Source organism: Malaclemys terrapin, chromosome 9, assembly GCF_027887155.1.
Source record: "Malaclemys terrapin pileata isolate rMalTer1 chromosome 9, rMalTer1.hap1, whole genome shotgun sequence".
Taxonomy (NCBI): domain Eukaryota; kingdom Metazoa; phylum Chordata; order Testudines; family Emydidae; genus Malaclemys; species Malaclemys terrapin.
The window spans coordinates 22,293,990-22,307,738 of NC_071513.1; the positions used below are offsets into that span (position 1 = coordinate 22,293,990).

General features: G+C 44.7%; 1 protein-coding gene across 1 annotated transcript; it reads left to right on the forward strand.

The window, feature by feature from the left end:
* The first annotated feature begins 7,667 nt into the window (after positions 1-7,667).
* LOC128843129 (protein shisa-1-like) lies at positions 7,668-10,915 on the forward strand. Its single transcript, XM_054039699.1, has 4 exons — positions 7,668-7,935; positions 8,543-8,557; positions 9,442-9,771; positions 10,893-10,915. The coding sequence occupies exons 1-4, from the start codon at positions 7,668-7,670 to the stop codon at positions 10,913-10,915; spliced, it is 636 nt and encodes a 211-aa protein (XP_053895674.1).
* The last annotated feature ends 2,834 nt before the right edge of the window (positions 10,916-13,749 follow it).

Consider the following 13,749-nt stretch of genomic DNA (forward strand, 5'->3'; position numbering starts at 1 on the left):
CCCTCTTGTTAAATTTTCAAACAAGTACCTTGGTGCTTTCTCCCTGCTTCCCTCGCAGTTAGGAGGATTGCCTTGTAAACATCTGCAAAGCTACCTCATTACCCTCCTTCAAACTCTCCTTTTTGGTATGCCTCTGAAAAACCAGACAACGGTGGCTGGCATACAGCGATCACTGCCTGGTATGCTAACCAATATTGTCTCATTGTTTCCTCCATCTGTCTGCAGAGACGACTTGTGCCTGCCGGTACTGGGGAGGGGCACAATGAAAAGGTGGGGGCCACCGCACTCTCCCTACCAGAGTTACCTGCGGGATGGGGGAGAGCTCTGTCCATCTCCCGCTGCTACAACAAAGACACAATGCGTATTGCAAAAAAGCTCCAAGCCTATGGTATCTCAGTGACTCCCCATCAGGCCTCTGTGTTCCTAATGTTTGAATGTGGTCCTTGCTCTGGCATTATTATCCACAATCGCACTGATGAAACACAGCAAGAGGCTGCTCACCTAGACACACAACACTGAAGCCAGCCAGGAGGTTTCTAAGAAGGGATTAATGGAACAGTATAAAACAAGCAGGAAATTGTGCCCCACTTCCATGCTATCCCCCTTTCCCAAACTAATAACCTTATCTGGCTCCTCTCCCTCTGCTTCTGATCCAAGAGCCACACTGGCAGATACTGTGTCTTGTTGATTCTCTGATCTACTTTCACCTGGCTCCTGACTGAGACCATTTACAGAATAAGCAAAGTTTGTTCCTTGCTGAGGGATTTTTTTTCCAGTGTAAGAATAGCTTGGCACCATATGCTGTGAGCTCAGGGGAGGGTGCAGAAAAGGGGGACACAGAGACATAAGGAAATCAGACAACATGATCTGAGCCATTTCTTCAGAGAATGCACATGCTGCCTCCTCCTCCTCTACATTACATCAAGCAAGGAAGTGATTATCAGCTTGTCCTGCGGTTTCTTCATTAAAACAGCAGCACTCGGGCTCTGCTAAATTACTATCCACAGCATGCCTCCTTCTCCTAAGATGAAGCCCCTTCACTAATCAACCTCAGCTAATGATCTGCAGAAAGAGGTGTGTACCCGCCTGTCATCTCATCAGATGGGCCTCCTGAGTTCTAGCTCGCATTGTTATTGTTTTATGCAGCGTTGTTGTAGCTGTGTTGGTTCCAGGATATTAGAGGGGCAAGGTGGGTGAGGTAATATCTTTTATTGGACCAACTTCTGTTGGTGAGAGAGACAAGTTCTCAAGCTACACAGAGCTCTTTGTTAGGCCTGGGAAATAAAGAAGAGCTTTTTGGGGCTCGAAAGCTTGTCTCTCTCATCAACAGAAGTTGGTTCAATAAACGATATTACCTCACCCACCTTGCCTCTTTGTTATTGTTTATTTTTCAGCATCCCCTCCTTGAATAATAATGTCATAAGCAACAGAGAGTCCTGTGGCACCTTTAAGACTGACAGATGCATTGGAGCATAAGCTTTCGTGGGCGAATGCCCACTTCGTCAGACGCATGTAATGAAAGTTTCCAGAGGCAGGTATAAATATGCAGGCAAGAATCAATATGAACGAGGTTAGTTCAATCAGGGAGGTCCTCTGCTAGCAGTCGAGGTGTGAACACCAAGGGAGGAGAAACTGCTTGTAGTTGGATAGCCATTCACAGTCTTTGTTTAATCCTGATCTGATGGTGTCAAATTTGCAAATGAACTGAAACTCAGCAGTTTCTCTTTGGAATCTGGTCCTGAAGTTTTTTTTGCTGTAAGATGGCTACTTTTACATCTGCTATTGTGTGGCCAGGGAGGTTGAAGTGTTCTCCTACAGGTTTTTGTATATTGCCATTCCTGATATCTGACTTATGTCCATTTATCCTCTTATTCAGTGACTGTCCAGTTTGGCCAATGTACATAGCAGAGGGGCATTGCTGGCACATGATGACATATATAACATTGGTGGACGTGCAGGTGAATGAACCGGTGATGTTGTAGCTGATCTGGTTAGGTCCTGTGGTGATGTTGCTGGTGTAGATATGTGGGCAGAGTTGGCATCGAGGTTTGTTGCATGGATTTATTCTTGAGTTAGAGTTGTTATGGTGCGGTGCATGGTTGCTGGTGAGAATATGTTTAAGGTTGGTGGGTTGTCTGTGGGCGAGGACTGGCCTGCCTCCCAAAGTCTGTGAAAGAGAGGGATCATTGTCCAGGATGGGTTGTAGATCACTGATGATGCGTTGGAGAGGTTTAAGCTGAGGACTATAGGTGATGGCCTGAGGACTATAGGTGGAGTTCTGTTGGTTTCTTTCTTGGGCTTGTCTTGTAACAGGAGGCTTCTGGGTACATGTCTAGCTCTGTTGATTTGTTTCTTTATTTCCTTGCGTGGGTACCGTAGTTTTGAGAATGCTTGGTGAAGATCTTGTAGGCGTTGGTCTCTGTCTGAGGGGTAGGAGCAGATGCGGTTGTACCTCAGCGCTTGGCTGTAGACGATGGATCGTGTGGTGTGTCCGGGGTGGAAGCTGGCGGCATGAAGGTAGACGTGGCGGTCGGTGGGTTTTTGGTATAGGGTGGTGTTAACATGACCATCGCTTATTTGTACTGTAGTGTCTAGGAAGTGGACCTCCTGTGTAGATTGGTCCAGGCTGAGGTTGATGGTGGGGTGGAAGCTGTTGAAATCATGGTGGAATTCTTCCAGGGTCTCCTTCCCAGGGGTCCAGATGATGAAGATGTCATCAATGTAGCGTAGGTAGAGAAGGGTCATAAGTGGATGAGAGCGGAGGAAGCGTTGTTCCAGGTCAGCCATAAAAATGTTGGCATATTGTGGGGCCATGTGGGTGCTCATGGCAGTGCCACTGGTCTGGAGGTATATATTGTCACCAAATTTGAAATAATTGTGCGTGAGGATAAAGTCAATGTCATAAGCACCATCCTCATCATTAATACTCTGACACCTGCATTAAGGGACCCAACCCTGCCCAAAGCAACGACCCCGACTTGTCCTCAAGCATTTTACAGTGTGATAATTAAGATAATTAAGAATACTGATTCTCCACTTGCTTAGACCACTGTAAATCAGGAATAGCTCCAATCAGCTGAGTTGCTCAACTGTAAATGAGTGAGAATCAGGACCCAATTCCCTAATGAGACCAGAAATTGCACAGAACTGATTTTAGATACAATAGCATCAAGGCCAGCTAGACAGCTTTGCTCTTCAGTGCCCATAAAGCACACACACTACACACGCAAGGTTTTCACCTTGCCTAACCAATTCCAGTCTCCACCTCATGGGCTCTGCATTCCCATCCCAGTCTCTTTGCACAGCCAGCCCCGGTCTCCCATCCAGGCCACCAGTCCAAGTCCCAGTCTCTCCTCAACCTTGGCTTCCAGTGCCAGTCTCCTTGTCCAGCTAGTCCCAGTCTCCCCCTGTGCTTCTTATCCAAACTCAATCTCCCCACTTCTCCCTCTTAGTGCCAGTTTCCCTCTCCAGGCACTTTGTCCCATTCTCCTCAACTCATGCTCCTCATCCAATCTCAGTCATCACTCATCTTTGTCCCAGTCTCCCCACCCCAGGCTCCTTGTCCAGTCTCTGTCTCGCCATCCCCACTGACTCCCATTCATATTCTCGCCCCAGTAATTAAACCTGAACTCTGAACTAGCCCCTCATCTCCATGGGTTGACCCCTCTACATGCGTTAAGGAATACTGGCAGATCAGTGAAGAAGAAACCTGCAGTATTTCCACTTGTCTTTAGCTAAACAAAAAAATCCAGTGTCCAAGGCAGTAAAGGCAGCACTTTCACCAACACTAAATCTCAACTCCTCAGAAAAGATGGCAGTCTTGCAGCATTGTGAAGTACACCGGTGAGTTGTAGCGAGGGCCCCGCCTGGTGGTTAGCAAATGAGGCAGATGACATTAATGGTGCACAGCCAACATGGGATAGGATGAGATGGGCTGAATTACGGTGTGTGCATATACAGATATACATTGTGGTATGTGACTGGTTATCTATAATTGAATTTTGTATAATTTCTCATAGGCAAAATGTATTCAATAACTGCACTCATGAAATGTAAAGAGCTCAGTGACTGCAGGGCACCAAAGACATTTCCCAAAGTATTTGAACAGGAATTAGTGAGGCTGTTCTCAGTAGGCACAAGTTGTTAGGGGCATTTTGTCAAAAACATTTCATTGCTGCTGCAGGACAAGCTAATAGCGAATGTTCTTATTTAATGTACTTATTATGCCTCATGTAGTACCATGTATTTATTATGGGCCCGATCCTGTGAGGAGCTGACTGTTGTGAGTGACTGTTTTCAGGGAATTAGAATGGAATAGAATAGAATGGAAACTGTCATTTCACATTTATTACAGCTGTTTGCAACCAGCACCCCAGTCTGTCTGTATAGAGCTTTTCAGCTGAAAGGCTCCCAAAGTAGTTCACAAGTTACATATGCACATACAATCTTTGGACCATCCACACCACATCTATAGTGCAGCAAGCTCTGTGGCAGCGGCCAGGTGGATGACAAGAGCACAGTCCACTGCACAACCATGTGAAGAGGGGAGATTTTGGACAAGGGCACGACAGCAGCCCCCTGAATTTATAAAAATGCTCCAGGATGTTCATGTCCATGCAGAACACATGTGAGCTCAGGTTTTAAGGACTTACCTGTGCACTGAATGAGGCAGGGGACCTGAGGAAAAAAAGTAATACATGACCATGTAATTAATGACTGTATCATAATGCACATGCACAAGGGGGTTGAACCAAGGTTGCACAGACAATCTTAATTCAGGCATTTCCTAACTTCAGAGTGCTTGATTTTGAAACCTCAATAGTGTACTTCCATTGTAACAGGTGTAGGGTGTTAATTTGATTATTATTATTATTGATGCTTATTTTATTGTGACAACCCCTGAGAAGTGCTGAGCGCCTTCCCAGAGCCTCTCAGCATTTATTCTTAGTCATTAATAATCCTGATGGAAGTTAGTTTGGTTCAATATAGCTAGGGGTCTATGCCTAAATAAACCATCATTTGCTTTCAGACAAATTTGACAGCTTGTGACTGGACAGAATATAAAGCATCTTCCCAGTTGTTTATGGGCCCAGTCCTGCAAGGTGCTGTGCTCCCATTGTCCCACTGAAGACCTCCCATTGTCTTCAGACTGTGCTCCGTACCTCATAGGGGGTGCTCAGCTCTTTGCAGGATCAGGTCCTTTGCAAATCAGTCAAGCTGTCTCTTGCAAAGCTAAAATGCAGCAGGGCAGAAAGTATCTCTCAGTTCACTGAGCAGTGTTTGGAAATCTCTCTTGTTAAATGAAATCTCTATTTAGATTTCAGAGTAACATTTTGAGCAGAGAAGAGGAATCTCCATAAACATGTTTGCCAAAGAGCCAATTAAAGAGTGAGGCATGAAAGGTGACAGACTGCCAAAGGTGATGAGAGCTGAAGTCTTTGGCAGATTGGAAATATGATTCAATTGAATCTATGAAATTGTCAATACAGCATAAATGTGCTTGCCAGTCTGTAATGTTATAACAGGAGTAATCAGAGGGGAGATCATTTTGGGCTGTGTTTCTGTGCATTTGCAGAACTGGACTCTATTCTGTATCCACTATCTGTAATTAATGGCAAAACTCCCTTTAAGGTCAATGAGAACAGGGCCAAGCTTATGTGCATTAATGAATGCTGCATCTGTAAAGAGTTTTACACCCTGGAATCTTAAAGCAATTTGCAAACACTGCTGCCAATTGTTCCGATAGGGGAGTGAAAGATGTTGCCTTACCTGCTGTGAGTCTGATTGTCTCATGTGATAAGCACACAACCCATAGGCCCAGGAACTAGAGATGCGAGGGATGCTTCAGGACCCCCAGGTTTTACGCAGGGCTCTGCTCCTGGCCCCATAAGCGGGGGCCTGGCTCCTGGCCCTGCGCCCGGGCTACTTGCCCTGCACGCGGGACTCCCCTGCCACTGGCTCTGCGCCTGGGGGTCCCAACTGCTGGCCCTAGCCTCGGCCCCCTTACCCCTGTCCGGATGCCCTCCTCCCAGAGACATGGCCCTACTCCCAGCTCCAGCTCGGGGAAGGGGGGGGAAGTGGATAGGGGTAAGGGGGCTGGCTTTTCAGCTCCGCTGTGAAAAATGTTCCAGTGCCACTAACCACAACTTCCACTGAGGTCAATGGGAACTGTAGGTACTCGGGATCTTGGCCCCATCTCGTTCCCTCCTCACCTATGACCATGTGCTTAAGTGTTTGCAGGATCAGGGCCTTGAAGTTTTGCAGGGCTTTAGCACTGTTCAGGAACATAGATCTTGTCTACACTATTTAGGTCCGGATCTACAAATGTATTCAAATCAATGGAAGTTAGGAGCTTACATATCTTTTTGGATCTGGGCCTTACCTATGAATGTAATTGCAGGGACAGTGGTCCCCAAACCCAAGAGGTTTACACCCATGCTCTATACTAGGGTTTGCTCTAGTAGAGCTACATCACTGTAACAGCACCAGACCCTAAATCCCCAACGAAGACATGCCAGAAGCAAAGCATGGTCTTTTCCTATTTACAATGAAAGCCAGTGTCAGGCACTCCTGTGTTGGAAAAGGGTCTCGGCAAAACAGTGATTTTTCCTATGTAAATGTTACTAAGAGCTTCTTAAAATATGCACCTTGTTCCCTTGAATGTGCTTTTGGATTCATGGATTGCTCTGAGCTTTGTGAGGCAGATTTGTGGCAGGTTCTTTGCAAGTTTCAGCCTCCACACCTTTAACTATGCGCAGAAAACAGCGCAGCTTGGGTAGGATTTGGAAATGTCGGCCTCGCAAGATGTATTTTGCCAAAACTTTTACACCAAAATCCTGTTCTGTATACTTACATACTTGATTATCCATGTTAAACAAGGCGAACAATGGCTTATCTTCCGTGGTGTTATACAAATGTCCCTTAGCAATTTGTACCAATTACACTAAAGAGCCCTCTGGAAGCTGGCAGTAGATGTGCTTTCCCTCTGCTTGTGAAATTTAATTTCTCACTTGTCATCACGCATTGTTTTTGCTCATTCCTCAGCTGCCCCTCTCTGACAGCTCATCTGCAGGCCCCTAAGGGAATGGATCTTTGGTACCAGGCTAGCCCTGTGTTTTCTGCATCCCACACTCTTAAGTGTTGGCTAACTGTGCCCTTGTTCGTGACAATGGCTAATCAAGTGTGTGAGATGTGCCATCTCCAGCAGGAAACAGAGGCTCTTCCCTACTGGAATTTAGGATGGGAAATGGGGGGGGGGTGTGATAGGCCAGGAGGAGCTGGGAATGGTTTCGAATTGAGTGGGTCCTTCTTCGTTGTTGGGAGGGAGGGGGAGAGAGAATTGGAGGCAGGTCACTGGACAGGGGATAAAACCTCCTGAGGGCTGAGCTGAGCAGAGCTTTAGACCAGGCTGTGGGAAGGCAGTACAAACAGCTCACAGACTGGCGGGAGGAGGCAGCCATACATCCTGGTGGGCTGATTGCGGGTGCAGGGGCATCCTGGTGGCTAACAGAATCGGGAGGGAGCCTGGTCTAGGCTGCTCGGGAGTGCCCTAAGCAACTAGGGAGTTCAGAGCACGTGGACTAACCAAGGGACAGGCTAGGCAGGTCTCCAGTCTGAGCCCTCTGACGGAGGGGGCGAAAGGCAGGAAGCCCGAAGGTTTCTGTGTCATGGAGAGGGGGCCATTGTGTGTCCTGGTGCTGTTGCTGACTCTGGGGGGCACCTCTGGGCAGGATGGAGAGTACTGCCATGGCTGGGCAGACAGCTCACAGCTCTGGCATAGGGGCTTTCGGTGCCCAGAGCACTACGACAGCCCAGAGGCTACTCTGTGCTGCGGCACCTGCAACCTGCGCTACTGCTGCTCAACCAGAGAGGCTCGGCTGGACCAAGGCTTGTGTCCTAGTGACCATCACCAGACCAGTCCCAAGCCTTCATCAGGTAACAGGCTCCTTCTGCACCTGCAGGATAAGGGGTGGACTTCATCAGAGACCTGGGTTCTGCAGTGCACTTAGGGAGCTGGGATGCATTTTAGATCCACCACTCCAAAACTCTCCCTTTAGAGTTCCACATCTTACCCAACCAGCCCGTGCCTCCCTCTACAGTTCCACATCTAATCCCCCCCTTCACCACGTTCAAAGCTCCAGCTGCCCAACTCAAGTCTGCTCCCTCTTTAGAGCTCTAGACAACTTGACCCATGGTGGGACCCTGTTTAAAGGGGAATGAGCTATAGCAAGTGAGTAAAGAAGAGTATTTGTGGGCCGCCCTCCCCCATCGTTTTAAAATGGAAGTCTAGTTCCCTTGTAGAATACAAAGTGCCCCATAGCTGGTATTGGCAGAAAACTGCCTGGGCATTAGGCTACGCTAATTAAGGGCTAGTCTATTCATGGAGTAATTCCTGGTTAACTGCTCCTGACTAACTCTAAACTCCATGTGTGGACACACTTATTCTGGAATGAATGCCTTGTTCCTGTTCAGCTTAACCCAAACTCCCTGGAGCCATTCATGAATACCATTGCACTTTAAATTCAGACCCTGCTTTAATCAGAAACACCTTCCAGCTGTAGACAAGCCCTAAGGTACTGTCTGGGAAGGAGGAGGGAAATGGGTGATCTATAAGCAGAGCTGAGTGTGAGGAAACCAGGATGCCTTAGACTAAATTCTAGTGATGCAGGCCAGAGCTAATGAACGATGTGGGGTGGAAACCAGGCTTCAACTGAGGTTCTTCTAGTTTAGCATTTGGGGACTAGTGTAAATGCGAAGGAGTGACCAGGCACCAAAAAGCCATTGAGCCAAGCACTAGGATTTATGTTCCAAGGTGAAGAAAGCATAATGTGGGCTGCTGTGACTGCTAATGTGCTGGGTGCTCAGAGGCCTCTGGTTCCTTACAAGTTTCCTAAAATGGTGAATTTTTGGTTTGTAAAAATTGGGATTGCAAGATCTAGAGCTGCTTAATGACCATATCTAAACTCCTGTCCTGTACAGGTAGATTCTACATGGCATTCGTCACTAATTCTATAAAGTAAACAAGTTCTGGGCTCAATTCTCTGGTCTTTTGCATCTTGTATTGTCACTTATACCTGAAAACAATAGGTGTGAAATGCTACCAGATCAGAATACTAGTCTCAAAAGCACTCTGCATAGGTGTAAATGATTATCATAATTTGGAAAGGCAACGGCGCCCACCTCTGACCTAATACCTGGGCTTAGGCAAAAACTTCATTCTAGTTTCTCACTGGCAAGAGCCCATCTTGGTCCTGCTATTAATTTGGAGAGTTAATGGGCTCAGAACCCTTGCTGGTAGAGTGTAAGACTTTGTGGTGATGCTTTAAAGATTTAGTGAAACTTCTAGGTATGAAACATGATATAGCGAGGGAAACTTCTGTAAATGAGGACCTTAGTAAAGACTAAATGACTGACTTCTCTCTCTGTATTTTCCATTTCCAGTGCCCATGTACTTACCTTTCCTCCTCGTTGGGTCCATATTTGTGGCTTTCATTGTCATTGGGGCCTTCGTTGGTATTTGCTGCTGTAGATGCCTGAAATCCCAGGATGAAGAGCAGCAACATGGGCCTGCACCAATCCAGAGTCAGCTGCTCGAAGCTGCTGCTCCTCCTTGGTTCTCCAGTTCAGCCACCAGATGCTCCTTGGGTAGTCATCCTCAGACCAGTAACATCTGCCTGAGCATGGCTCCACCTTTCCCCATCATAGGGTCCTCTCAAGGAGCCCAGTTCTTGCCTCCTACATCAACCAATGGATCCCTTTTGCACCCTGCATGTACTACTTATGGAATATCAACTGATCATACTATCATAACAACTCCAGCATCTTTCCTTAATAGAGCAGTCTATGGACAAACTTCTTACTATCATTTTCCTGTAAGTGCCATACCTGGTGACCAAACAATGTACTCAGGGGCTCATGTCTAAGATGACTTGTAACTGCAGAACTCCGTATTGTAAAAATGTAGGGTGCTTTTTGGACAAAGTAACAAGCGGGAAGTAATACAAACTTCTGAACTTATTAGCATGTGTGAAACAAGAATCCTGTCTTTATATCTATTTGGGAAAATAGGTCTCATTTTAATTGTTTAACCAGCTAATTTAGTATGTACTACCTTGGGGCTCAGGTTCAGTCTCCATGGTTCATTCATTTATTGGCATGTTTTCTCACGGCAGGGCTAATCTTGGTGGGGGTTTTAACTGTGGACAGCTGTCCACTGGGAACTGGAGCAATACTGCCGTACTCCTTCACATAGGCAGTGAACAGCCAGCTGATCTTGGAACTCTTGGTCAGTTACTAACTTAGGCTGAATTTGAACCCAGCTACCTACAGGGCTCTCTTACCCATTACGAAATGCCTTAGCCATTCTGCAATCTTAAGACTCATTTTGCATTATATTTAAAATGGCTTGTAGAGTACTTTCTCTGATTAAAAACTAGTTGTTTTATCTTAAAGGGACATTGTCAAATCATGTCTTTGCCTGAATTTTTATCTACATCTGACTGTTTCAACACAAGCTTATTCTAAGCAAAAGGGATTAGAGGGGAGAATGAAAAGTCTTGTTTTTCTTTCTTACTGTGACTATACTATGCATGTGTTAGCTTTACGCATAATCAGTTTCACTGTTGTTTGCATGGGCCCATACTGACGGGGAACAAAATAACGTTCAGAAAATGTGAATGACAGCAAAAGCAAAAGTTGGCAGAGTGACTAGGGAGCAGGTGGAGTATCTGAAACTACTTTTTACATTCCCCCCCTACCCCAAATTGACTGGATGTCAAGTTGATGGTGACTCTAAGACTGAACATGTTGCTGAAGAGCTGTCAGTTAAGTGCTGATACAGGAGCCGCTTTTAGGCTAAAACTTTTTGTAAAATGCACTTTGTCTCTGTGCAGATTATTGGGGTGGGAGGAAATAACTTTGTGCTGGTGTATTTGTTGCTCTCTGTCTTGTAATGGTTTAGTGCAGGGGTAGGAAACCTATGGCACGTGTGCTGAAGGCGGCATGCGAGCTGATTTTCTGTGGGACTCACGCTGCTTGGGTCCTGGCCACCGGTCCGGGGGGCTCTGCATTTTAATTTAATTTTAAATGAAGCTTCTTAAATATTTTAAAAACCTTATTTAGTTTACATACAACAGTAATTTGGTTATATATTATAGACTTATAGAAAGAGACCTTCTAAAAATGTTAAAATGTATTACTGGCACGTGAAACCTTAAATTAGAGTGAATAAATGAAGACTTGGCACACACCACTTCTGAAAGGTTGCCGACCCCTGGTTTAGTGTAACTCTAGCTATGCAATAGCAACAAAAAGAGACCTATTAACTGATTATAAGACATTATGAAAAGGCTTTTTTATAACTGGGTGGTAACAAGGAGTGAAATGTGGCAAGACCCTCCACCTATATAACACTACTTCCTTTTTCTTTAGCTTCTAGTAGAGAAGAAAACCCTATCTATTTTGACTTAAAATACTGTTTACACTCTCAATAAGGAATTATCTTCAGATGTGCACTGCCTAACTGCAGCCATCCTTCACAGCAGGAGTTAACAGCAGGATGCTGATATGAAGAGGTTGACAAAATATGTTGATCCCAGCTGCTGGAGTATCTAACACTTCCTTTGGTCAAAGAAACCGGAGAATAATTACACCAGAGGTACATTAAAATAACTCCACAGACATTGCCAGCAGGAGCAGGTGCCAAGGATTAAAGTTGTGAGTAAAACACAAGAACTTAATCTTCAGCTGATTGGTCAGGATCTTAAAATCTGTATAATAAAGAGGCTTTGGTGATTTCCCTTGGAAGCAGATGGGGCTAAATAATCTGTTCTGTAAACGTAAAATCCATCAGAATATTTGTATTTGTATTGTATTGATGTGGAGGCATCTCACATCTAATTCTATTGTGTAATGTATCCCATCATATAGATGCTAAAAAGGGCATACATTTCTTAGTACCCTGGCTTGTAGTGGGGGAAGCAATGCATTCTGGTAAAATAATAGGCTCAATTCTCCCCTCATTTGCACTGGGGTAAATCAAGAGTATTTCCACTGAAATTAATGGACTTACAGTAGAGTAAGAGAAGGGGAAATTGGTCCTAGTATATCAAAGTTTGCTGTAAAGGATGTAACTTCGGGCCTAATCTGTATGCTGGGCAGGGAAAGAAGTAATAAATGTTTACATGACACGAAGCATTTTGAATTTACTCAAAATTAGTTATTGGATTATTTTTTTTTTTAAATGAGGATGAAGAAGGAAGACCACCAATATAAAGTACCAACCAAAGCTTAACTGTGTTGAGGGAGGCTGAGCCTAGTTTGTCATGTCACTCAATGCCCGGTCACTGAAAGTAATTGAGGATCTATTTTTACCATGGATTAGATTTCACAGCACCCAGAGCTGGTGTGATAAGAATGGTAACATGTAGCTGTGCATTTGCTTTAACTAAATGCCTATTTTTAGAGGGACTGTTGTCTATGGTCTCACATTTTGGTGGATTCCATGTCCTTTTTCTTACTAAAAAGATCAGATAAGGACTAACACCCATGAGGACAGAACCTAAATCCAGTTATTTATGGAGTATTTCTACCATGTTCCTTCCTGTTTAGAGATACAAAGGTACGTTACAATGAAAATGGATGTTACAGCTCTAGTTTTAGGGTCCAAAATCCATACAGTGAAGTGTTAACAGAATGCATAGCTTACAGGGGTGTTAAACAGCACCTTATTGGCGGCAAGCATTGCTACCAGTCACTGCAAGGGAGCATGGACTGTATTTACCTTTCTAATTTGATCAAGTGTGTACATGCCAGACATTTGTTTTAAATTGGTTATATTATATACCCTGCCTCCTCCGATTATAACTTAATTTCAGTCAATCAGTATTGTTAACCCTCAAGCATTTAAAAATATGAGTCCGCCCCATCACAAGATCGATTTAAAGATCATGAGATTTAAAAAATAAAATGGGTTCTCTATTTGCCTGCTGACTCTTGAGCTTTTAGGGTACTGGTGGTTCACATTTGCAAGATTTAGTTAAAAAGCAAGAGGGCTAGACATATTTTCTTTTTACTGAAAGCTGAGATTCCACTGTGATCACTTGACTCCAGAAGCTGAGGCTTTAAGAAAAACACCGAATATTGTGAGATGTGCAACACAGGTGTATGTTCTCAATTATAATATTGCCCTGAAACAACAAAACCTTGATTCTGAAGGCAGTTTCCAATAGCAAATGATCTCTCTAAGAAGAGAAGGACAAGTGTCTTGGATGATTTGATTTCTGTTCCTAGCTCTGCCACAAACTTGGTCAAGTTTTTCATTTGCAAAGTGAGGATAATCCCTCCTTCAAAGGTCTGGGATGAGGCTTCATGCACTAATATTCATGAAGTGCTTTGCCATCATTGGGACAAGTGCTGGAAGTGCAACGCACAGTATAATTTATTTAAAAATTTAAATAGTTAATGTCTTATTTTTTCACTACCAACTTAAAAATTTTGCTGCTGTATTTTTCCCCCCAAGTTTGCTTCTGCAGTTTCATAACTTTCACATATTTCCAGGATATCCTCTGTGTTAACAAGTTTGAGGTCAGTTTGGAAATGAGAACAAAATAGTCCAGTGGTTCCCAAACTTGTTCTGCCACTTGTGCAGGGAAAGCCCCTTGTGTGCCGGGCCAGTTTGTTTACCTGCTGCATCCGCGGGTTCGGCCAATCACGGGTCTCAGTGGCCACGGTTCTCTGCTCCAGGCCAAT

What these genes read in the sequence shown, in the direction of transcription:
- LOC128843129 (XM_054039699.1), top strand. Translation starts at nt 7,668, where the DNA reads ATGGAGAGGGGGCCATTGTGTGTCCTGGTGCTGTTGCTGACTCTGGGG. An exon ending in ATCCCTTTTGCACCCTGCAT is followed by an intron (nt 9,772 to 10,892) that starts GTACTACTTATG and finishes GTCTCTGTGCAG; the next exon opens with ATTATTGGGGTGGGAGGAAA.